The sequence below is a fragment of the Dasypus novemcinctus genome, chromosome 6, assembly GCF_030445035.2.
Source record: "Dasypus novemcinctus isolate mDasNov1 chromosome 6, mDasNov1.1.hap2, whole genome shotgun sequence".
Classification (NCBI taxonomy): Eukaryota; Metazoa; Chordata; class Mammalia; order Cingulata; family Dasypodidae; genus Dasypus; species Dasypus novemcinctus.
In genome coordinates, this window is record NC_080678.1 from 82,209,663 (window position 1) to 82,234,999 (window position 25,337).

The 25,337-nt window shown below is 38.2% G+C and overlaps 1 protein-coding gene across 4 annotated transcripts; it reads left to right on the plus strand.

Moving 5' to 3' along the window:
- Nucleotides 1-8,931: 8,931 nt before the first annotated feature.
- On the plus strand, nucleotides 8,932-25,128 carry NUDT13 (nudix hydrolase 13). Of its 4 annotated transcripts, none has more exons than XM_004473825.5 (9): nucleotides 8,932-9,051; nucleotides 16,210-16,320; nucleotides 19,093-19,232; nucleotides 20,490-20,624; nucleotides 21,456-21,562; nucleotides 22,951-23,076; nucleotides 23,273-23,384; nucleotides 24,083-24,237; nucleotides 24,795-25,128. In XM_004473825.5, the coding sequence occupies exons 2-9, from the start codon at nucleotides 16,238-16,240 to the stop codon at nucleotides 24,993-24,995; spliced, it is 1,059 nt and encodes a 352-aa protein (XP_004473882.1). In that variant the 5' UTR covers nucleotides 8,932-9,051; nucleotides 16,210-16,237; the 3' UTR covers nucleotides 24,996-25,128. The 4 variants fall into 4 exon arrangements, with proteins under 4 accessions (XP_004473882.1, XP_071071953.1, XP_004473883.1 ...); XM_004473826.5 differs by having other exon boundaries at nucleotides 8,976-9,081; XM_071215852.1 differs by lacking the exon at nucleotides 19,093-19,232.
- Nucleotides 25,129-25,337: the final 209 nt, after the last annotated feature.

The window sequence follows — 25,337 nt, forward strand, 5'->3', positions numbered from 1 at the left end:
AAAAATATTGGGGGAGCAGATGTAGCGCAAGAGGTTGAGCACCTGCTTCCTATGTACAAGGTCCTGGGTTCAATCCGTGGTACCTCCTAAAATAAAAATCTTGGAAAACTTGATTCATTTTCTCAGTGGTTGAGAAATTTGCCTACGAGGTGGAGAGTGGCTCTTTTAAAAAAATAAAATAAATAAAATAATTAAAAAAAAAAAAAAAGGGAAGCAGACTTGGCCCAGTGGTTAGGGCATCCGTCTACCACATGGGAGGTCCGTGGTTCAAATCCCAGGCCTCCTTGACCCGTATGCAACGGGCCCATGTGCAGTGCTGATGCGCGCAAGGAGTGCCCTGCCACGCAGGGCTGTCCCCTGCATAGGGGAGCCCCATGCACAAGGAGTGCACCCCGCAAGGTGTGCGCCCCGTAAGGAGAGAGCCGCCCCGCATGAAAGAAAGTGCAGCCTGCCTAAGAATGGCCCTGCACAAATGGAGAGATGACGCAACAAAAAGAAACACAGATTCCAGTGCTGCTGACAACAACAGAAGCAGACAAAGAAGACAACGCAGCAAAACAGACACAGAGAACAGACAACTGGGGTAGAGCGGGAGGGGAGAGAAATAAATAAATAAATCTTTAAAAAAAGAAAAGAGAGTGGCTCTTTTAAGTGTTGCCTTTATTCTGCTTGTCATGTGCTTCACCTATTCTCAGCAGGGAGTAACTACCAAAGATGAGACCTTCACCCATTTCCTTCATATGAGGAATACTTACAAAATATTTCTTTTTAAGGGGGGACTTGATAGCTGGAAAATGTGCTTATCAAATTTTTTTTCTTAAGGAGCTCTGAAAACTTCAAATACCTTCCCCAGATCTAGTTGAACTGGTTTTCTATTAACCTAATCTTAGTAGTTTATGTTTTTTTTGTTTTTTGGGTTTTTTTGAGGTACCGGGGGCTGGGGATACCTGAGACCTCATGTGGGAAGCCAGGACTCAGCCACCGAGCCACATTGACTTTCCTGAGTTGTTTTTTTGAATTTGTTTTGCTTGTGGTTTGTGTTTGTTTTTCCAGGAGGCACTGGGAACCTAACCCAGGACCTCCCATGTGGGAGGTGGTTCCTCAACTGCTGGAGGCACATATACTCCCCAGCAGTTTACTCTTTGTTCTTAGTTCCTAAAAGGACAATGGCCAGACTTTCCCATTTCTGTTCCCAGGAATGTCAGGAATAAAATAACATTACAGCAAAACCATAGAATGGTGCCAGGAGCATATTACAGCCTAGGAAATCTGCAGCTTCCCTGGGGTGAAAGGCTGTGAAGGAAACACCAAACAGGAGTTTTGCATACAGGAGAGAACAGGATTAAGAAATTTGTCCACATCCCCCTCAAGAAACCCTGTAAAAATTTCCAGAGTCATCACCCACATGGCAGGTGTCACTCAACCCCTATACTCCCTATAAAAACCCTCACCCCCCTTTTCACTTTGAACTAGTTTTGGGAAGATTCCCCAGTTCCTTGATTGTGCATTCACAATAAATCAACTTCTCACTGAGAGACTGGTTTCTCCTTTGTAGTGCAGGATTGAGCGGGCCTTTCTATTGGGAAATAGCCTTGCTTATGGTAACACCAATTCTAGCATGATGCCTGGCGCATAATAGATGAGCAAATATTTGTTGAATGAATGAACACATCTTTAAATATATTGTTACATCACTTTCACCACCTAAAGGTCAGGCTGGGATTCAATGACTTAAGGCTGAATTTGTGCCCTTAAAGGTGTGTACACTATTACTTGATTACATGATTGAGCAAATCACATTACTTTCAACTTAAGCATCTCCGAGAAAAGATAGTTTTTTCTTCATAACCTAAAAAAACAAGGATTAATCAAGTCTTGTTTTTACCGCATTTATTGTATATAATCACCATGCACTATAGTTGTTTAATAAACTGATTTGGTTTAATATTTTTGTATTAGTCAGGGTTCTCTATGGAAACAAAAATGACAGGAGATATCTGTAAATAGTATGAGATGTTATAAAATTGTCTCACAGGATCGTGGGGATGCACAAGTCAGATTCTGCAGGGCAGGCTGCAAGCCAGGGACCCAGATGAAGGCCCTCCCTGAATTCCCCAGGAGAAGCTGACTCTCTGAAGTAGAGATGGGGATTCTCTCCCTGAATGCTGAAATCAGTCTCCTGTTAAGGCCTTCAGCTGATTGCATGAGATATCACTCATTGCTGATGGCAGTCTCCTCAGTTGATTGTATATGTAATCAGTCATCTGTAATCAACTCACTGATGATTAAAGCCCATGAGATGTCCTTGTATGGCAACTAGCCCAGTGTTTGCTTGACCAAACTACTGGGTACCATTACCTGGCCAAGTGGACACATTAGCCTATCCATCACGATTTTTAACAGATTTATTAAGATGTAATTTAACTCCTTGGAATTTACCCATTTAAGGTATACGGTTCAATGCCCTTTAGTAGGTTCACAGAATTGTACAACCACCCCCACAATTTAGAACATTTTCATCACTCAAATAAAAAACCTTGTAACCTTTAGCATTCACTCCCATTAACCTCCCCTCCCACCCTCCAGATAACCATTAATCTACTTTTTGTCTCTATGGATTTGCCTATCCTGAACTTTTCAAATAGATGGAATTATACAATATGTGGTCTTTTGTGACTGGCTTCTCTCACTTAGCATAATGTTTTTGAGATGTATCCATGCTGTAGCATATATCAGTACTTCATTCCTTTTTTACTGCCAAATAAAATTCTTTTATATGGATATACTACATTTTACTTACCCATTCATTGGTTGGACAATTGGTTTTTTTTTCTAGTTTTTGGCTATTTTGAATAATGCTGTTATAGCCATTTGTGTACAGTTTTCTACTTGACATATGTTTTCAACTCTTTTGTCTAAGAGTAGAATTTCTCACTCATATGGTAACTCTATTTTAACTTTTTAAGGAACTGCCAAACTAGTTTCCAAAATGGCTGCATGATTTACAATTCACCAGCAGTGTATGAAGATTTCAATTTCCCCCTATTCTCACCAACAAATGATGCTGAGAAAATTGGATATTCACATGCAAAATAATGAAGGTAGACCTCTACTGTTGGAGAAAAACAGTGCTCACTGGGACATGGAGACCGATAGGACCACAGACAGAGAGTTTATTGTGAAGCTCTCCCAACACAGGGGGTCTGAAGAACAGACTTCAGCCCCCCACCCACATGGTGGTGGTCTGAAGAGAGACTTCAGCCCACTCCTGGAAGGGGGCAATTTGAATTTATACAGAACTTTCCTAGGTGGGGAAATGATAGTTGGTGGGAGGGGGTTGAGGGTCTGAGTGAGGTGCAGGGACCAATAGGAAGCCCCAGAGGTGAAAATTTTCCCTGATAATGACTAGAGGATAGTGGGTTAAGGAGTTATGGTTTCTTGGAATGCTGCAGGAGCAGATGTTTCTTTGATCTGTAGGGATTAAAGGGTTTCTTTATCTCCCTTGGATATGCAAGTAGGGAGGATCTCCATTTCCCTTTACTCCCATCTCTAGTGGTTTCTTTGTTTAACCTGTGGGGAAGTGCCATGCCCTTAGACACGTAGGCTTATGGGGGATGGGGTTAGCCTCTCCCCAGTGCATGTCAGGGGAAACTGAGCTACAGCTTGTTAATTATTGCAAGCCTCTAACACCTACCTTATACCATATATAAAAATTAATTAAAAATGGATCAAAGATCTAAATATAGGCACTAGAACTATAAAACCTGTAGAAGAAAACACAGGGGACATCTTCAGAAACTTGTATTAGGCAATGGAGCCTTAGACTTTATATCAAATATACAAGCAACAAAAGAAAAAAATAGATAAATTGAACCTCATCAGAATTAAATACTATTATCAATAAATGGATAAGCAAAATGTGGTACATAAAATGGAGTACTAGTTAGCAATAAGAAAGAATGAAGTGCTAAGACATACTACAACATGAAACTTAAAAAACATTATACTTAGTAAAATAAGCAAGACACAAGGACAAACAAATTTTGCATGATGCCACTTATAAGAGATGTCTAGATACAGAAAATTTGCAGAGACAGAAAGTAGATTAGAGGTTGCCAGGGGATGGGGAGGGGGGGGAAGGGGAAGTCTATGTTTGGTGAATATGGAGTGTTTCTAAATAAAATTAATTAAAAGAAGATAGGTCTTTTTAATATATACTTTACATGGTTATTTTTGTTGAGCCAGTTGATGAGAACAGAGTGATAGAATATTCCATGATGTAGAACTTTCAAATGCCTATCAAGTACAAACATGTTGAGAACCTGGGGCAAATCTTTGAATTTTGCATTATAATTCAACATTGCGTAACCTAACTTAAAACAACTTTTCCTGATATCCATCTTTTCAAAACCTCTGAAACAAAGGGAAAGTGGGAAAAAAGGTTTTTTGAAGGTACTGCAGATTGAACACAGGATCTCGTACATGGGAAGCAGGCACTCACCACTTGAGCTACATCCACTCCCTGAAAAGTTTTAATAAATAATTGTACAGTGCCTTTCAAAGATGACTATCTCCCTAACCATGGTCTTAGAATATTTTTACTAATTTCTAATCACCTTAGTTACTTACATGTTTTGACAAGTATGACAAGCTTGAAAAGTGAGTTCTGACTTAAAGAGAAACATGCATTTAGAGGGATTCCTTACTAAATGCTGTTTTTGTAAAACTTCAATTATTCAATACTGACATTTAAATTTTTACCAAATCATCCAATTTATCCTATTCTTGGTAGTTAGCGGTGACTAATTACTTCCTTGAACTTTTTTGTCTTTGAAAGTTTTCTGGGAACTATGTAAAGTAACTGTAAAAGAATAAGATTAATCAAAAGTTGAATATTTAGAAAGAAAGTTTGAGCCACTTTAGAGATTATTTCTGTATAAACCCAATGATTAAAGTGATTAATGCTCAACTATATGATTATACCAAATATCATTGATTGTACAATTTGGATGGATTGTATGTTTTATTGATAGGTATCAATAAAGTTGATTTTTAAAAAGTAGAGAACCATAAAACAGTAAGATCTCAGTTCTATAAAAAATGTATATACAAAAGTGTACATGGATATGTGTGTATTTTAAAAATATATACTGAGAAAAAATTGAAAATAGATTATATACATATATATACATATATAAACCCACAGCAATTTAAAACTAAAATAGAGTACTGTAAAAGATAGAATCCAAATTAATATATAATAGTGATGCTATTGTAGGCAAGTTTTCCTACTGGGTACCAATGGCATTGCCCAGTGTATAAATGTCTCCCCTCATGTAATTTTATTAGACAGACAGGGACCTTAGAGACTATCTAACTCAACTCCCTTTTTTTTTTTTTTTTAAATTTTCCCTATTTTCTTTTTCTTTTTTTTTTTTTTAAAGATTTATTTATTTTATTTAATTTCCCCCCCTCCCCTGGTTGCCTGTTCTTGGTGTCTGTTTGCTGCATCTTGTTTCTTTGTCCGCTTCTGTTGTCGTCAGCGGCACAGGAAGTGTGGGTGGCGCCATTCCTGGGCAGGCTGCACTTTCTTTTCACGCTGGGCGGCTCCTCACGGGCGCACTCCTTGCGCGTGGGGCTCCCCCACGCGGGGGACACCCTTGCGTGGCACGGCACTCCTTGCGCGCATCAGCACTGTGCATGACCAGCTCCACACGGGTCAAGGAGGCCCGGGGTTTGAACCGCGGACCTCCCATATGGTAGACGGATGCCCTAACCACTGGGCCAAAGTCCGTTTCCCTCAACTCCCTTTTTTAACCAGGTCATTAAAGGCTCAAAATAGTAGGCTCATCCAAGGTCCACAACTGGCCAAAGTCTACTTCTTTTTAATTCTACCATTACCTCTTGTTCCATAGGGTTTCATCACTGTTTCCATTTTGTTAAAACTGCAAGCTGGACAAAAATCACCAGAATAAAAAAATTTTTTTTAAAGATTTATTTTTATTTCTCCTCCCCCCGCCCCAGCTCCCCCTGTTGTCTGCTCTCTCTGTCTATTCACTGTATGTTCTTCTGTGTCTGCTTGTATTCTCATTAGGTGGCTCCACGAAACAATCCTGGGACCTTCCAGAGCAGGAAAGAGGCAATTACTCTCTTGTGCCACCTCAGCTCCCTGTTCTGCTGTCTTCTTGTTTCCTCTCCTCTCTGTCTCTTGTTGCATCATCTTGCTGTGCCAGCTCTCTGCATAGGCTGGCACACCTGTGTAGGGCCACATTCCCATGTGGGCCTGCACTCTGCGTGGGCCAGCTCACCACACAGACCAGCTTGCCCTCACCAGGAGGCTCTGGGCATTGAACCCTGGACCTCCTATATGGTAGATGGTTGCCCAATTGGTTGAGCCACATCCATTTCCCAAAAATTTTTAATAATAACAAATATAACACAATTTTTAACCATTGGATACTTTTGGATACTGTAGCAGTTTGATATGGTTATGAATTCCAAAAATAGATATCGGATTATGTTTGTAATCTGATCTGTACCTGGGTGTGATTGGATTATGATTAGGGTGTTGAGCACAGATAAAAGGCACGGCAAAGAACAGAGTTAAGGGTTTCTGATGCTGGAGTTTTGTTGATGGAGTTTGATGCTGAAGTCTTAAGCTGGAGTCCTGGAGAAAGAGACAGAGCCATTTGCCTGATAGTCTACAGCTGACCTTGTGGAGGAAAAAGAGGCGCTGAGCCCAGAGGAACCCAGGAAGCCTGAACCCTCACAGACATCAGCAGCCATCTTGCTCCAATCTTGTGTGTGGAAATAGACTTTGGTGAGGGAAGTAACTTATGCTTTATGGCCTGGTAACTGTAAACTCCTACCTCAAATAAATACCCTCTTTAACGTCCAGCAGATTTTCTGGTATTTTCATCAGCACCCCTTTGGCTGACTAATACAGATACTCTTATATATCCTCAAAAATAAAATAAAGTTTGTTAAAATGATAATAAATCCTTAGCATTATATCTGATATTAAGATTTCTTTGATTTAGAACAAAAATGTATGTAATTTTGATTATAATTTTTAATGATTTAGAAATGTTCAGGAAAGGATAGACTTAGTTGGAAAATGGGAAGAAAAAGAAACAATTTTCAATGTAGAGTTGAGTCACAAACTCACATGCCTACAGAGACCAGGCAGGTAAATGTTGGAGGTTGCCCAGGGGTAAATGAGAGGGATGGTGGGGACTGTCACAAATGGGAGAGTGCATTTTCCTTTAAAATGAACAAGGCTTCATGGCTCCAGGGGACTGTTTAAATGTGGAAATGCAGGCAATTAAAACCAAGAACTTCTGAATGACCCAATCCTCAATTTTTTTCCAATGGAAACCAAAATTACTATTATTGCATTGTCTCCTAATTATGAAATCTTGGCAGCTAACTAAAATCTTTTAAAAAATTAAAAACATTTGTTCATCAAAGGACATTATCAAGAAAGTAAAAGGACAAATGACAGTGGTTGACAATATTTGGAAACCGTATATCTAATAAAGTTTTAATATTGAGAATATATAAAGAACTCCTGCAACTCAACAATAAAAAGAATTCAATGAAAAAAATGGCAAAGGATGGAAACAGAAATTTCTCCAAAGAAAATATACAAATTGCCGATAAGCATTAGGGAAATGCAAATGAAAACCACAATGAGATATCATCCACTAGAATAGCTATTATTTAAAAAAATGGAAAATAACAAATGTTGGTAAGGAAGGCTCTGCCTTGTTAGCTGGAATGTACAATTGTGCAGCCACTATGGCAAACAGTTTGACAGTTGCTCAGTTAAATATAGAATTACCATATGACCTAGCAATCCCACTTCTAGGTATATCACCCAAGGAATTTAAAACGGGGGCTTGGACAGATACTTGTACATCAAAGTTCACAGCGACATTATTCACAATAGCTGAAGGGTGGAAGCCACTCAAGGGTCCATCATTGGGTGAATGAATAAAAATGTGGTATATACATATAATGTAATATTATTCATCTGAAATAAGGAATGCATTTCTTATGCTTGCTACAACATGGATGAACCTTGAAGACATCATGTTGAGTAATATAAGCCAGACACAAAAGAACAAATATTGTATGATCTTACAGGAAAATAAGTAGAATTCACAAATTCAAAGAGACTGAAAGCAAATTACAGGTTACCAGGGGGTGGGAAATGGGGAGTTAACATTTAAAGGGTTCAGAGTTTCTTTTAGTAATGGATGGTGGTAATGGCAGCACAAGTTTGTGAATGTAATTATCATTACTGAATTGTATAATTGAAGATGGTTAAAATATGAAACGTTATGTTGCATATATTTTACCTCAATAAAATAAAAAAACAAAAAAACCCCAACGGTCTTCTATTAAAAAAAAATAATAACTTTGACAGTAAGACGAGAAGGAAAGCACCAAAGTAGTCCTGCTGGGAGACTGCTTCCAGTCTGGTGGAATTCCTTTGTCCTGGTTGATCAAGGGATTTCACCATAAGCTCAACCACAACTAGATGCGATCCTGAGCTTTTAAATTGACAGCATTTCATGAAGTGTTGCAGTTAATTCCAAAGGGGGCAGATGGAGACATTATCAGGTACACAGAAAGATTTAAAGTATCTGACTTCTGCCTTCCTCTCCACTGTAAAATATGCTTTCTGTGCGGGAGAGTGGGTTTAATGACGTTATTTTATCTTTTGTTATTTAAAAATGGATCTCATGCTACTCCATTTTCTCCACAGAAACAATAATTCTCCTAGGAAGAGAATGTAGAAGGCATTATAAGATCATACTTTTGACAACCAGGTTAACTTCGCTGTGGCAGGGCATAGCCCCAGGCTTGGGGACCGAACTACATTTCCCAGAGTGCAGTTCGTGGAGTATTCTGGGAAGTGTGGCAGAGGCAGCAGTCATCCTCCCTCTGCAGAAGGGAAGCCGAATTTTCCGGAACTTTAGGAGTTACCTGGTTTCTACCGATTCTTGAAGTCTAGGAAGGTGCCCTCCCGCTACAGAATTCAGAGTGAGTACAGTGGAACAGAACCCTTTTCAGGTTGGTTCTAAGTGCAGGAAGGGTTTTATGGGGAGGTGTACTCAGTACTGGAAAAAAACCTCTCGGTCATAGCATTTTGTGATTTTTAATTTAGTCTTTTTTTTTAAAGAAACTGTTTTCCATCATGACTTGTGAAACTCTCTCATTAACAGCTAATAATTTTCTGGTATTTCTTTTGGGAGTCGTTTAAAAGTAGAATTAGCAAACTTCTCTGCATTGTGCCTGAATTATTCTTGAATTAAGGAAGGAAAAAATATATATATATATATATTTTACAAAGCAAGCTGTCAAGCTAGTCCTTATGAGAGTTCAAGTGAAACCTTAAAATCTGTTAAGGTCTGGTTCCTCAGTTTTGCACACTTCCCTGTCCCATTGAGGCCCACGGTCATGGCCCTCTCACACTGTCGAATCTCCTGTCTTCTCACTGGAAGTAACCAGAGATTCAAGATGGGCCTTTTTTCCTGCTGTAATACTTTATAAATTAATCATTCTTCTGGAAAAAATGGGCAGAGTGAGAAACGTGTGAATCAGTTCTTTCAGGGGTTCAGAGAAATTAATTTTAGGTCCTTGCCTTATCACTTAATAGTTTTTGGTAAAAGTAATATTACCTCTCATCTCTATTAGGCTTTGTACTTTAAAAAAAATTGTGAGTGATTGTTGGAAAATGCTTTCTCATATTCGATCTCTTCACTAATAGATAGTAAGGGAACCACAGAGGTTAGTGAACAAAACAGGAGCTTTGGAGCCAGAGAGCCCTGGGTTTGAACTTGCTGCTAGCCTTGTGATCTCAGATTAGTTAACCTCAAAACGCTCTTTTTGACTTGTAAAATGGGGGTAGTTTCTTTCTTTTTTCTTTCTCTTTCTTCCCTTTCTTCTTCCTCCTTTCTTTTCTTGTTTTTATTTTATTTTCTCGCTCCCCACTCTCCACTCCCCACTCCCTGCTCCTCCGCTCTCTCATTTCTTCATTCTTTCTTATATATATTGGTTTTACACTGTGCCTATAACCATGGAAGATATAATCGCAGTCTTTAAGGATTACACAATCTACGAGATCTGAGATTTAGGAATGTCAAACTGACAGGTTGTAATCCACATTAGATTCATATCTCTCTTCTCTTTTCTCTGTGAGAAGTGAGACACCAGGCTCTGAAGAGGTAGGTGACATTCCCAAGTCACAAATTCAGTCAGTGGGAGAGCCAGGAATCAAAGTCTTTAAGTGTCTCCAGTGCTTACTTCTATGTCCCCTTCCTTGCTTTGGAAAGATACATTTGCACTGTAAACAAAATAGAATGCAGGCCTGAGCTTGTCATCCAAAGTAAAATAATAGTGCTATTATTTTCTTCTTCAAAAACTTACTTTGTGATAAGTGAACTTTCATCCCCACTGTGTCATCAAACATAAACTACTGTAATAGTTTGCCAATTCAAACAAAAACAACTGTTCTCTTTGTAATGTGGCATCTGAGCAGCTGGATAGGAGTATCATAGCATGTTCACTAGTATCACCCAACTTCGAGTCCTTAGACCAAGACATTTTGAAAAGCCCTAAAAGATAGGGGAAATCTATTTCAGAATAAAAAGTGGCAAAATTTCCCCTGAATTGAATTTCTAAATAGTATAGGACTGTAAGAAATTATAGTTTTATCCTAAAACTAAGTTTACATATTCTCTGAACCATCACAACAGCCCCTTTTTTGTACTGAGGTTCAGCCTGAATGACTCTTCACAGAGAATAACAGTGTGTAGAGCAAGTGGTTCCTACAGTGGACTTTGGTGATCATATTTTGGAAAACGCTTTAAATGTAAATATATTTTTAATTAGAATGATCAAAAGTAGAATATAACCACAATAAATAAATGAGCAAAGGACATCAAACAGGCAATTTGCAAAAGGGTATTTAGAACTGTTAAACAAATCTGAAAACATTCTAAATCTCAATAGTGAAAAAATAAATATAAAAGGTTTGTCTGATTTTTCCTTCTAAATAATATTGAACCTTAACTTTTTAAGTGAGTAGAAAGAGCTATATAGTTTTAAAATAAATTTTCCCCAAAAGGTCTACTTGGGGAACTTCTCTTAAAGAAGGAACCTTTAAATATCACATATAGATATTTAGTAGTGTTTTACTTCTGGTTGTTAAAATCAGAGCAACCTATCCTCAGAAAGTTACCAGAAATTCCACTTCTAGGTAAATATCCAAAAGCATTGAAAACAGGGACTCAAAGAGATATCTGTACATAATGTTCATCGCAGTATTATTCACAGTAGCTGAAAGGTAGAAGCAACCCAAATATCCGTCAACAGATAAACAAAATGTGATATATACATACAATGGAATATTATTCATCTGAAAAAAAGAAATTTCTGATGCATGCTACAAAAATGAATGAACCTTGAAGACATGTTGATTGAAATAAGCCAGACACAAAAGGATAGATACTGTATGATCTCACTGATATGAAATAATGAGAATCAAATTCATAGAGGCAGAAAGTAGATTACAGGTTATCAGAAGTGGGAGTCGGAAATGGGGAAATTTCTCTTTTTTTTAAGATTTATTTATTTATTTCTCTCCCCTACCCCCCTACCCCCCCACCCGGGTTATCTGTTCTCTGTGTCTATTTGCTGCGGCTTGTTTCTTTGTCTGCTTCTGTTGTCAGCGGCACGGGAATCTGTGTCTCTTTTTGTTGAGTCAGCTTGTTCTGTCAGCTCTCCGTTTGTGCGGCTCCATTCCTGGGCAGGCTGCACTTTCTTTCACACTGGGCGGCTCTCCTTACGGAGCGCACTCCTTGCACGTGGGGCTCCCCTGCGCGGGGGACACCCCTGTGTGGCAGGGCACTCCTTGCGCGCATCAGCACTGTGCATGGGCAGCTCCACACGGGTCAAGGAGGCCCGGGGTTTGAACCGTGGATCTGCCATGTAGTAGACTGACGTCCTAACCACTGGGCCAAGTCCATTTCCTGGAAATGGGGAATTAATATTTAGTAGGTTCAGTGTTTCTGTTTGGGGTGTGGAAACATTTTGATAACCGGATGGTGGTGGTGGTAGCACAACATTGTGAATGTAATTAACATATTGAATTGTTTACTTAAAAGTGATTAAATGGGAAATTTTAGGTTATATATATTTTAATACACACACACAATCAGAGCAACTAAATGTCCAAAAGCAGAGCAATATAGCAATTTGAGAATGATTCTATTTGATATAATATTATGCAACCAGAAAAAGTTATGTTTGTACAAAAACATGGACAGTTGCTTATATGTCACATGAAAAGAATGTTGAAAAAGATATATGTGCTTAGGTTATAAATATGTAAAATTATACGTGTGAAAAAGACTAGAAAATACAATATTAAAGTGTAAGGTATTTTATTAATGTGGTGATAATATGGGTGCTTTCAAGAGTCTGTGTTCAGATGACCTGTAATGTGGTTTGTTTTTTCTAATGAATAATTTTTTACTTATTTCTCTCCCTTCCCGCTCCAACCCCTCCATTGTCTGCTCTCTGTGTCCATTTGCTGTGTGTTCTTCTTTGTCCACTTCTGTTGTTGTCAGCGGCACAGGAATCAGTGTTTCTTTTTGTTGCGTCATCTTGTGTCAGCCATTCCTGGGCAGGCTGAACTTTCTTTCCCGCTGGGTGGCTCTCCTTACAAGGCGCACTCCTTGTGCATGGGGCTCCCCTACGTGGGGACACTCCTGCGTGGCACGGCACTCCTTGCGCGCATCAGCACTGCGAAGGGGCCAGCTCCACACGGGTCAAGGAGGCCCGGGGTTTGAACCGCGGACCTCCCATGTGGTAGACGGACGCCCTATCCACTGGGCCAAGTCTGCTTACATGTAATGTGGTTTTATTACTTTTATAATTTAAATGATCTTTTTAAAAGGGAAAAATACAGTTAAAGCTAATTTTAAGGAAACAATTTTCTCTGACTTTTAAATAGTTTCAGTACTGCTTTATAAAAATATGTTTCAGGACTGAGTATAGCTCAGTTGGATGAGTGCCTGATTCCCATGTATAAGGTTCTAAGTTCAATCTCTGTTGCCTCCTAAAAAAATATAGATAGATAGATAGATAGATAGATAGATGATATATAGATAGACATTTATATTCGCACACACATGGTACCAATTGGAAAAGTAATTAGACTTTAGTGGGTTCATGATGTGTCAGTGAAGGTACAATTCTCAATAAAAAAGCGTCTGGGGTTGTCCTCTTGATTTTTGATATTTTTCGAAGTTACATTAAGAACTTTAGCTTCTCCTACAAGCTCTGTAACCACCAATTTGTAAGTCATCTGGCATGATAATCCATAATTGGCTAGTATTAATTTAGTAGTAGAAACTAGACAAAACATCAGGCAGCCAAGCACAGTGGGACACACAGATTAGTCTGTAGTCATAACCAACAACCAAACTGCTCTTGTAGTTCTCAGGATCTAAGAAATTCGCCAAAAGAATTCCCTTGGCTAGCAGGAGTATGGTGAGGTATTTCTGGGAACAGAGATGGGAAATAGCCTAATTGTGCAGTTAGTCCCAGGAGCTACTATTTTATTTTATGTACATATACATATACACATATGCATACACAGAACCACATATGTACACATACACAGATATATATACATACAAGAACATATTTTGGGGGTAAAAGGAATATATACATAGGGTTAAATTTTCTTAAAGTACAGTAATGTACAAAGTAAAATTTAAAAGTACCGTTTCAATCCTTGTCTCTTCCCACTCCCTCAAAATGCCCCTGTTAACATTTTGGCATGTACATTTCTAATCTTTTTTTTTTTTTTTGAGATACTCAGGAATGAACTCGGGACCTTGTATGTGGGAAGCAGGCCTTCAATCACTGAGCCAATCGGCTTCCCTGAGTTGTTTTTTTTTTCTCTTTTGTTTTGCTTGTTGTTTGTTTTTGTTTTTTTGGGAGGCACCAGGAACCGAACCTGGGTCCACCCATGTGGGAGGTGGGCACTCAGTCGCTTGAGCCACATCTGCTCCCTCTAGTCATTTTTTTTTTTAATTTATTTTAAAGAAACTTTAGATTAGTCATTTTTAATGTATTAGATAAATGCATATCTAATTTATGTATACTGGTATGTCATTTTTTTTACAAATTAGACCCTGTTAAATATTACTTGCCTTTTGTTAACAATATATTCTAAACATTTTTTCCTGTTACTATATTTAGTTTTCACTGTTGTCTTATTTTCTATTTATTTTTTAATAGCTGTGTATTATTCCATTGAATCATAATTTCCAGTTAATGTTCCTATACATATCCTTTTCTTCCTAGGATAAATTCCTAGGTAAAAGGGATGGTTATTTAACATTTTAAAAAAAGATTTATTTATTTACTTATCCTCTTTCTCCCCTGCTGCTTCCACTTGCTGTCTACTCTCTGTCCATTCACTACATGTTCTTCTGTGTCTGCTTGTCTTCTCTTCTCATCTTTCTCTTTAGGAGGCACTGGGAACTGATCCTGGGACCTCCAAGCATTCATTCGTTTGAGCCACCTTAGCTCCCTGGTTTGTTATGTCTCTCATTGTCTCTCCTCTGTGTCTCTTTTTTGTTGTGTCATCTTTTTGCGCTAGGTCTCTGCGCCACACAGGCCAACTCAGTGTCACTAGAGGGCCCCGGGAACCGAACCTGTGACCCTACACATGGTAGCTGGGAGCCCAATCGCTTGCGCCACATCCACTTCCCTTAACATTTTGATAGCTATTCCCAAATTGCCCTAAAAAAATGTACCACCTCACATTCTCAGAGTTGTATATGAAACAGAAATACTGACTTTAAATATATTTCTTCCAGTATATCACACAAGTCTTTGGGTTATCAAAATTGATTTTATACCTTTAACTCTCCTAGTGTTCTTTTTAAAAGACTTTTAAAATTGAAGTTTATCATTCATACATGAACATCCATAAATGTATGGAGGATAGAGTATAAGTTGCAAACTTACAGAAACACACGTATCATCACCCAGGGCTACCATACACTAACCCACCACCAACACCTTGCATTGTTGTGAAACAACTGTTAGAGATATGAAAGAGCTCCTAGAGTCCTTTTCACTCTCAAAGGATTTATCACCTACTGCCTTCTGTGAAAATTACACATTTGTTTTCTCTCTCCTGCTAGAATTCCTTGAGGGCAGAGATTTACATCTGTACATTTTTGTATCCCTTAAGGGATCTTGCTTAAAGTAGGTATTCAGTAAATATTTTGTTGAGTGTCATCTGCCAAATATATTTTACCCTTGGCTAGGACATAGACTGCAGCCAAAACTGCACAAGGATTAGTCATCAGTGATTCATAATTATGTAATCAAGAAGTAAGCCTCAACTTTAGACAGTCCTGGGTGGTTCAGTATCATTAAAGCTTGCTTCCCTTGGGTTCAGTTAGTTATTTAAGTCTCCACTAATGCTCTCATTTTTTTCGCTAGAAATTTTTAATTTTTTTTTACTGCTAATGTGGAAGGTATTTTTCAGGGGGAAAAAAATACTGTGGACAGCCAGCTGTTATTACTGACTACCCCACCAATGGTGGGGGTCAATGGTGAGGACTGTTTGGAATATCTGGGATCAAGGGGAGGTCCCAGAAAGAGTTAACTGGGACCTCAACGTCGGGGTCAAGGTCTCAGCAGGGTCTCTGGGCCATGTTGTCTGTCGGCCATGTTGTCTGTCGGCCATACTGTGGCTCGTCTTTCCTCGTTTCCCTGTACTAACTTGCATCACTGGTAAGACCTAGTTCTGGCCCTACTGGGATACAAGAGAAGAGAGAAATGTAGGCCTTGGCTTGGTAGCCAACTCCCAGTAACCACTGCACAATATGGAAGCACATTTGTGTGTGTGTGTGAATAGTTAGCTGATTCTCACAACCCCAGTTAGGTAGGCAGAACAGTTTCTATTTTGTAGATTATAAAAGAGGCACTGAAAAGTTAAGATTCCACAGCTGGACAGTGGTAGAAATACAATTTAGAAGCTAGATCACCTGGTTCTTACTGAGATTCTCTTTCCTTATTATTACAAAGTGATCCTATCCTGGCTTAAAATATAACCCCTTGGTGATTCATTACTTTAAATTGCATACTATGACTTTTTTTTTTTTTTAGACTCCCTCTTTCCTCTAAGGACTTGACAATGTCCCTGTATTGTGGAATAGCTTGGAGGAGAAAATCTTTTTGGTGCTACAGGCTGCTCTCAACCTATGTCACTAAAACACGGTGAGTCTATCTATAGATTATTCTTTCTTTGGCCCATTAAATTATAAAATCTAAATATCTCAACTATCTCATATTGAGGATTGAAGATGTATGATCAAGGCTTATTAAGGAGTCAATTGAAAATTATTTATAATTGGAAAAATTGTAAACACCTTAAATGTCCAACAATGTCTAATATATCTAAAATGCCCCACACACTTGAATATAAATTCTTTTAAGACAAGAACTTTTCCCCCATGGTACCCCTCATACATAAAACAGTGCCAGGGGTTTAGTAGGTGGGGAAGTATAAATGAATGAATGAACAGTAGGGAGAAATTAAATAAATTATGGTATATACATATGATGGAATTAATTAACATCAAAAACTATGTTGAATAATATTTTATGACATTTCCTGGAAATAAGGTAGATAAATCCCAAATCCTAGTCCCCCCCCCCTCCAAAAAAAAAAACACACGGCAGTGAAGGATAGACTAGAAAGAAAATCTGCATCAGTGCAGGAAGATGATTATGGGCTTCGTTGTTTCAGCCTGGGGAAAAAGTTCCCCCTGTGAATTTGAACTCACTACCCTGCTCTCATACAGTTCTGGGGTTTAAATTTATACAAGCCTGAATGGTGTGATCCAAGAACTATTAACCTAAGAAATAAATTAGTCCTGGACTGGTAGTACCCCAGGGGCCCCTTGCAGAAGCAAGTGTAAAACCTCTCTGGACGGTTTCACTCACAACCAGGTCTTCACACATAGAAAGCCTGCCAACGTGAAAGCTCAGTCCAAAATGTAAAGCACACAGGGACACAATTCTACAGGGGGGAGAGTAAGCAAACAAGACAATGGCAATACTTGTTTTAGGTATTGTTGGAATGTGGCTTGTTTGCCATTCTCAGACTGAGACTCTGTGCACTCTAAAAGAATTATTGGATGGAGTCTAAAAAACATGTTAAAATGATTTAATATAGAAATTAATGAATTAAAATAATTAGATTAAGAGCCTATCAATGAAGAATATTTTATGATGTGGAAAAATGTTTATGCTTAAGAAAAGAAGGTTACAAATTAGTAGGTATGATTTCAAATATACTTATAAATTTGTATATAAGCATAATATTAATAGTGTGGAGAATTCCAAGGTTTAAACAATGATCATCTCTGAGTGGTGGATTTATTTTATTTTTTTTTATTTTAATAATGATATTTTCTGGTTTTATAGAATGACTGTTTTTTGCTTTTATGATAAGAAAAGACTGAAAGTTTAAAAATAATCCAAATATCTTCAGCCTTGATAATCATAATATTTGGTTTGTGTGCCATTATAAATAAAGTGGGGAAATGAATAAAAAAAAATAGAGCTCTTGATGAAGAAGAAGAGTGTAAGGAACTTTTGGATCTCAGTTCCAGTTTCAGTAACATTCCATGTTTAAGACCTTAGACCTGGGTGTTTTTATAGGTGTTTTGTTTTCTAGGGTCATAAGGGCAAAGCACAAGTTTGTATCACCATTAACTGTTCTTTTGCAAAGGCAGCAGTGTTTGTTCCATTGTTTATATTACATTTGGAAACTTCGGAGTGGCACATGTCTCTCCTTTGACATATATTGAGTATTTGTTACAGGAAGCTGCAGTCACTCATATTAAGTTTAAAAAAATCACAAGTCTTAAAATCTCAGGTTTCTTTTTTCCTTTGGTTATAATGAGCTCATTGTAATTCCTTTCATCACACAAGCAAAATAAATTCCTAAAAATGCCATTAGGGTGCAGTTTTGAATTTTGCTTTGTATTTTCATGTTGTGCCAACTCTGCTTATTGGTATTATAAAAATTCCCAGATCCTACAGAAAATAATTGTGAACTATGTTTTTCACTTAAACTGACAAAACCTGCCATATAGCTGAGTCCACTTTAGGGCTTTGGACAGGCAAAAATGGTTAACTCTAAAGCCCCAGGAAAATCCACATTTAGTCCCCTTCCTCACTGAATGATTCCCAGTACTCTTGAGAAGATAGACATCCTTTCTGGAAAAATCTAAACTTGTTCCAATATTATCTTTTAGGAGAACCAAGTATAGGATTGTCTCTTTTTCTACATTTTAATTTTGACTACTGAAAATAGTATCCCTATTAAATAGGTCAAGCTAGGCTCCACTTTTCCCATCGGTGATCCCTTCAGTAGAGATAAGGAGCCACTGGTCTCCATTTGGGGACTAGAGGTTTGAAACAAACGCGAGCTGAAGATAATATTTGCTCTTTATCTTTCCTATATTATTTCTCCACAATGAAAGTTACTGAAGGTATAGTGTTTGATCTTTGCAGTAATAAAGTTTACTCTCATCACTAGATACTGTGTGGTTGATGTTTTATCCCTGTGCTTGTTTTTCTTTCATTCCACTGGATGTAAATTCTTGCCTCACAGTGTAATATTGGCAAAGTACCTCAAGGTTCAATTCGGCAAATATTTATTGCCCTTGAAGTTCAAGGGTGTTCACTTTGTTAATTACTAGAGACAGAGAGGTTAGTAAGGCAGACCCTGCTTTTAAGGAGATCATGGTCTTGCATGGGTGACAGACAAATTAACCAACAGTACAGCATAAGCACAACCACAGAGCTACGGGCAAAATGGATGTAGGGCAAGTAGAACAAAGAGAATTTTGGAGCAAGTTAGGATGTAAAGAAATGAAATAACCAGGAAGGAGAAAGATACTGAAGCAGAGTTCTCAAAGATGAATGATATACAAGGAACTAACTGTGGTTTTGTAATGCTTTGTTTCCCCAAATCAGGTATTTATTTGAACTAAAGGAAGATGATGATGCCTGTAAAATAGCCTGGCGTACAGGAGCATTTTATCTCTTTCATAGCCTAGCTCCTTTGCTTCAGAAATCAGAGCATCAATACCTTGCCCCCCAGCACAGCCTATCAGGTAAGCCTAAAATGGACCAAAGAGTAAGCCAGCCTGTTGCCACTAAGCAGAATCCAGTCCATATTGAATCTCTGAGAAAAATCCTTGAACTTTAGAGTCAGGATTTCCAAATAGCTTCCATGTCTTAAGCTTGTGGAACTGCTTCTGCCAATTAATAATTTAATATATGAACCTGCGTTGCCCAGTCAAATATTTTTTGTGTGATGACATTAACCACTAATGCATTTGGCCAAATTGCTGTCCAAATTGGGCTCAGTGCCTGTTTTATAAATACATTTTTATTGGAACACAGTCACGCTCATTCATTTACATACTGTCTATGGTTACTTTCGTGTGGCAATGACAGAGTTGAATAGTTGCAACAGAGACTGTATGGTCCATGAAGCCTAAAATTTTTACTATTTCTTTACAGAAAATGTTTACTGATCCCTTCCTTAGACTAGTGAATTCCAGCCTCTATGGAGTTGTGCACTGTTTAAGATTTGTATCGTGACTCCATTTTTCCTAGAAGGATAGAAATTTAGTTTAAAGTAGAAGTGAATGAAAATTTGTTTTGAGAACATTTTTAGGGGTATATAATTAGAGATATTTGAGCATTGGGAATTGACATCGAGATACTGCAATTTTATATGTTATCACTGTACACTGAATAAGTTCTAAATACATTGCTAGTGGATCTCCCCCATGGGTCTGATGTTGGAGTACTCTCATAGGTAGTTTCTAGCAGTGCAGGACTTCATCAGAAGGAACTGAACGTTATTTTGAGATTTAGCAATGTTATGTTGTATTATGAATAAATAAATGCTCTTGCATTATACAGACTGGTATCACAGATGTGAACACTACCCTGGCTCACAAAATCTGGATTATAGAACTGGATTGGTCTCTGCCATTTTAAGTGTGACACATTTTTTCAGAGCCTTAATAAGTTAATTATCAATGTATTTTTCAAATATGTTTTCTTCATGAGACAATCATATTCCCTTCGTGATACAATCATTTTCCAAGTTACACCCCAAAAGAAGCACTTCTTTGGTTTAAATTCTTCACATTGCTGATGAGGAAACTGAGGCCGAGAGAGGTTAAGTGATTAGATGAAGATCATGTAACTAAGTAGCTGCAGGGCCCCAACTGAAGGCTAGGTATACTGACTTCAAGCTGAAGTAGGTGATTTCTAGTAAGTTTAAAATGACTGAGGTTGTTTAGTTACAATCCTTGTTTGTTTCATTTCCCTTTTCCTTCTTCTCTGTTTCTTAGAGTTGGAAAGGCTCCTGGGTAAATTTGGACAGGACACACAAAGAATAGAAGATTCTGTGCTGATTGGCTGTTCTGAACAGCACCAAGCATGGTTTGCTCTGGATCTACGACTGAATAGCCCCTCTTCTATAAATGGTACTAACGTTTTTTCCCTAATGAATACCTCCCAGTGGTTCTCCCATAATAATAAAATATCGAGGAAAATTGGGGGAATGCAAAAAGGTTATCAACTTTCTATTTTTAAAAATTAAGAGCACACAAAAAATATTGCTATCTATTACCACCATCATTTAAAAGAAAATAAAGGACATTTTAATGCTTACATTCTTAAACTAGGTGGTAGGTACACAGATGCTTGTTGCATTATTATCTCGACCTTTATAATTTTGCAAATATTAAAAATTTCATAAGGAATGTTTTAGTATTCATGATATCATTCTTATTTCTCTTAGTGCAGGCAAATAAAAATATTACTATGGAGTAGCTCTGGGTCTTCAGATCTGTATTTGGGAACCACTTTTCTATAGGCTCAGAATTCCTCTAAGACATTGTTCTCTCTTTAAGGGTCTGAAATGTAGATATAATAATGCTGGAAATAGGTTCATAGGGGCTTAGAGGTCCCATTTCACCTTTTTTCCAGGGATAGTGTATGGCTAGTGCAAATGTCCTTATCGCCCTGGAGAGGATCTTGAGAAGTACCACACTTTAATGTTTCCCAATTTTGCCTGAATATAAGAATCACCCGGTGCTTGTTAAAAAGTAGTGATTTCTGGGCCTTACTCCATACTTGCTGCTTCAGAATCTCCAGGTTGGGGCTTGGGAATGTGTATAGTTAAAACTATACTTTACTAAGTTGAGTCTTATTAGGTGAGTTTGGTAAAACTGTTCTAACAGGAGACAATGGAGAGCGGCCCAGAGGCAATGCTTGGTATTTGTGTCATTTAATTTTTTTTTCTAATTTTCTAGCATCCTTACAAAAACTTGAAATGGAGGCGGAGCTCAAGGGGTCTTTCACTGAGCTGAGGAAGGCTCTCTTTAAGCTGAACATAAAGGATGCCTCCTTGCTTTCCACGGTAGATTCTGACTTCTCTGTTCTGTAGGAAATTTAGTAAAAACTGAATTTGGGCTAATACATGCTTGCACACACATAGCCAAAGGAACATTTGATTTATTTTGCAGATCTTAGTTCTTCTTACAAACTGTGGCAAAAGGACAATATACTGTTAGAGAGATTGTTTGTTCTTCTTTCTTTTGCCCTTGATAGAAGAAAGGCAGGCAGGCAGATGTTTTTGGTGGAACTGCTGTCAAGACCATTTTCTCCTAAGGACATGCAGGTCTAGTGCAGCAGGATCTATCAGCCTCATAAATGTTTTTAATGACATACACATGTTTTTCCTATGAGAAGTCATTTTACATTTCTTTAATGATTTGTCCTCACAACTTTAGATTTCATTTGCTAAAGTACTTTTTTCCCCCTAAGAACACTGATTACCAGATTTAATAACAAATGTTTTGGAAGGAAAAAACCCAAAATATTATAATACACATATTTGTAACTGTAAGATGAATCTTTTAAAACATTAAAATGCTTTTTTTAAATGTGCATTTTAACTATCGAGATGAAAGTCACATAACATAAAATTAACCATCTTAATGTGAATAAATCAGTGGCATTTAGTATATTTGCAATATTGCCACCGCCTCTTGTCTAGTTCTAAAACATTGACATCACCCCAGAAGGAAATCCTGTACCCATTAAGCAGTTGTTTCCTATTCCTGCCCCTCTGCCCCATTCCCTGGAAACCACTAATCTATTTCTGTCTCTGTGGATTGGCTATCCTGCATATTTCATATAAATGGAATTATACAATATGTGACCTTTTGTGACTGGCTTCTTTCATTTAGCACTGTGTTTTTGAGGTTCATCCATGTTGTAGTATGAGTCAGTACTTCATTCATTTTTATGGCCATATAACATTCCATTGTTATTCCATTTGGGTTATTTCCACCTTTGGCTATTTTAAATAGTGCTGCTATGAACATGTATGTACACCAAATGCTTTTGATTGTCCATCTAATTTGAAAAGATATCTCTAAACATTTTCTGGTTACCAAAAAAAATCTAACCTTACTGGGGAGGAGTACACGGGGGCAGGATTCAACTGTATTGGAAATGTTTTATTTTTAAGCTGAGTAAATACATACATGGATATTTATTGTATTATTTATATATTTTTATGTTTTAAATAATTCATAATAAATTTTAAATTATGCTTTCTTTTATGCAGACTTTGGATGCTTAAGGAACTTGCTCAGATAGTTTCCTTACTTTCAAACATTTAGTAACCATTTAAATGAGTGACCTGGAAAAGGATTGGCATTTCCCTTTGAATTATCTTAGATACTAGGCCCAATACTGTTGTAGATAAGCCCTGCATTCTCTCCAAATTTGTATTCCTAGGCTTGGGCCCTTCTCCGTTGGCATGATAACCACAAGTTCTGCAGCAGAAGTGGGCAGCCCACCAAGAAGAACATGGCTGGCAGCAAGCGTGTATGCCCTTCCAATAAGATCATCTATTATCCACAGGTAAGCATTGCTGTAAGAGAACAGTAACCCAAGAAGTGTAGACTCTAACTGACCAGGAAAAGGAAGCCTGCAGATGTAATGATGTTCGAGATACAGTGATGATGCAGTTGAAAGGCTTTCCTTAATTGTCTATTCCTTCATCCCATTAACAGGCCCCAAAGCCCCAGTGTCTCGGTTTCCACCCCCCTTTCCCTAGATGGCTCCTGTGGTGATCACTCTGGTGTCAGATGGGACCCGATGTCTGCTAGCCCGCCAGAGCTCCTTTCCCGAGGGAATGTATTCTGCTTTGGCAGGTTTCTGTGATATAGGTAAGTTTAAGGCATGTACAGGTGACATAGAAGGACATGAATACTTATCCATAGTAGATATTTCTTCATCTTATCACCATAGTGTTGGAATCAAGCACATTCTTCCTTATCATATAAAAAAGACTGTCTTCCAGCATTATAATTTTCTAACACTTTATTAGGCAAATTTTCAAACATACAGCAAGGTTCAAAGACTTACATGGTGAACACTCATATAACCACTACCCAAGTTCTACATTTTTTACTGCACTTACTTTAACATATATCCATTCCTCTATCCACCCACCAATTCATCTTATTTTTTGATGGCTCAACTGTAGATATTAAGTAGCACACTTCACCTTAACACTTCAGATGCCTACTATTAAATTGAATTCAATATTTATATTCAGTTCTTTTTTTTTCTTTTGGGGTAAAATTTACAAAGGATAAAATGTGGCATTGGAATTTTATTGCAGCTGAGGGTAGCAGCAGCTTCTCCTGCCACCCCTACTTTGTATTATAGCTAATAGGCTTCAGCACTGCAATTCAGAACCCAACTCCAGACCTAATTCCTATCATAGAGACTTGGAGATTTAGGGTAGACCAAAAGTGTTTGACTGAAACTTTGGAGCCAATTCTGTGCTCCTTCACAGATGGGTTATCTGTATCACCCTTCTTGCTACAGGGCTGTCGTGACTTAATATGAGTGCTTCTAGGTGAAAGTCTGGAAGAGGCTGTCCGGCGGGAAGTTGCAGAAGAGGTGGGATTGGAGGTGGAGAGCCTGCAGTATTCTGCATCCCAGCACTGGCCCTTCCCTAGTAGCTCACTCATGATTGCTTGTCATGCAGTTGTGAAACCAGGACAGACAGAGGTCAGTTCTTAAGCTTCCCTTTGATGTAATACTTCCTTTGCGTCATTTAGTCTGCTGGTTAGAAAGTACTTGTCAAACACCTATCTAGTCCAGCATTGTCTAGATATATGAAGATGAGTAAGATATGCTTTATATCTTCAAGGAACTTGCAGTCTAGTAAAAGAAATAATCACCATGAAATCTGACTCTGCCAACATGATCGGCCTTTTCTCTTGCACATATCTTAATCATGAGACAATTTATCTTTCATCATCAGGACTTAACCGTGTCTTACATACAGTAAGCACACAATAAATGTTCTATCAATAATGATTGGTTTTAGGATTGGCCTTATTGTTCAAGTCAAGTCAATCAGGATGTTGGGGACTAATGATCTAAAATCATAGAAACTTCTAGTTGAAAGGGATTTAGATGTTGTCTTATCCAGCCTCATCTTGCTTTTCTGTAGTATCCCTGACAAATGGCATTTCGGTCCCTACCTACTTGTGCTTCAGGTTCTATAGAACTTTTGTAACACCAGACCTCACTCACATCCTGTTCTTCCCTATGTCTTTCAGATCCAAGTGAACACAAGAGAACTGGAGGCAGCTGCTTGGTTTAGTCTTGACGAGGTGGCCACAGCTCTGAGGAGAAAGGGCCCCTATGCACAGGAGCAGGATGGGACCTTCCCATTCTGGTTGCCCCCCAAGTTAGCCATCGCCCACCAACTGATTAAGGAGTGGGTAGAAAAACAAAGCTTTTCTTCACCGTCCGCTTAGCCCAGATCAGGCCACTGAGATCTCTCTTTAGTATCCCCGAGAGGCATATCAGAGATTGATTGATGAAGGGGAGGTGACAAAAGGCCGTCTCCAGGCCAGCCTCATAATAAGGCAGAGCAGAAGGTGAGCCTACATTGAGATACCTCTATCAATGGTGCTAATAAAAGAAGTTCCTACTAATGGGCATTCAAAAATGGTACAGTGAGAAGAAACTTACTAAATGTCAGCTGTCACTGATTTGTGGGAAGCATTAATTTGGATGTCGGCTCCTGTTCACCCATCTTCTCTAGGCCTTGGAAGCAAACATCTCCTCACATGTGGCTTGTTAATGTTGGGTCTGTA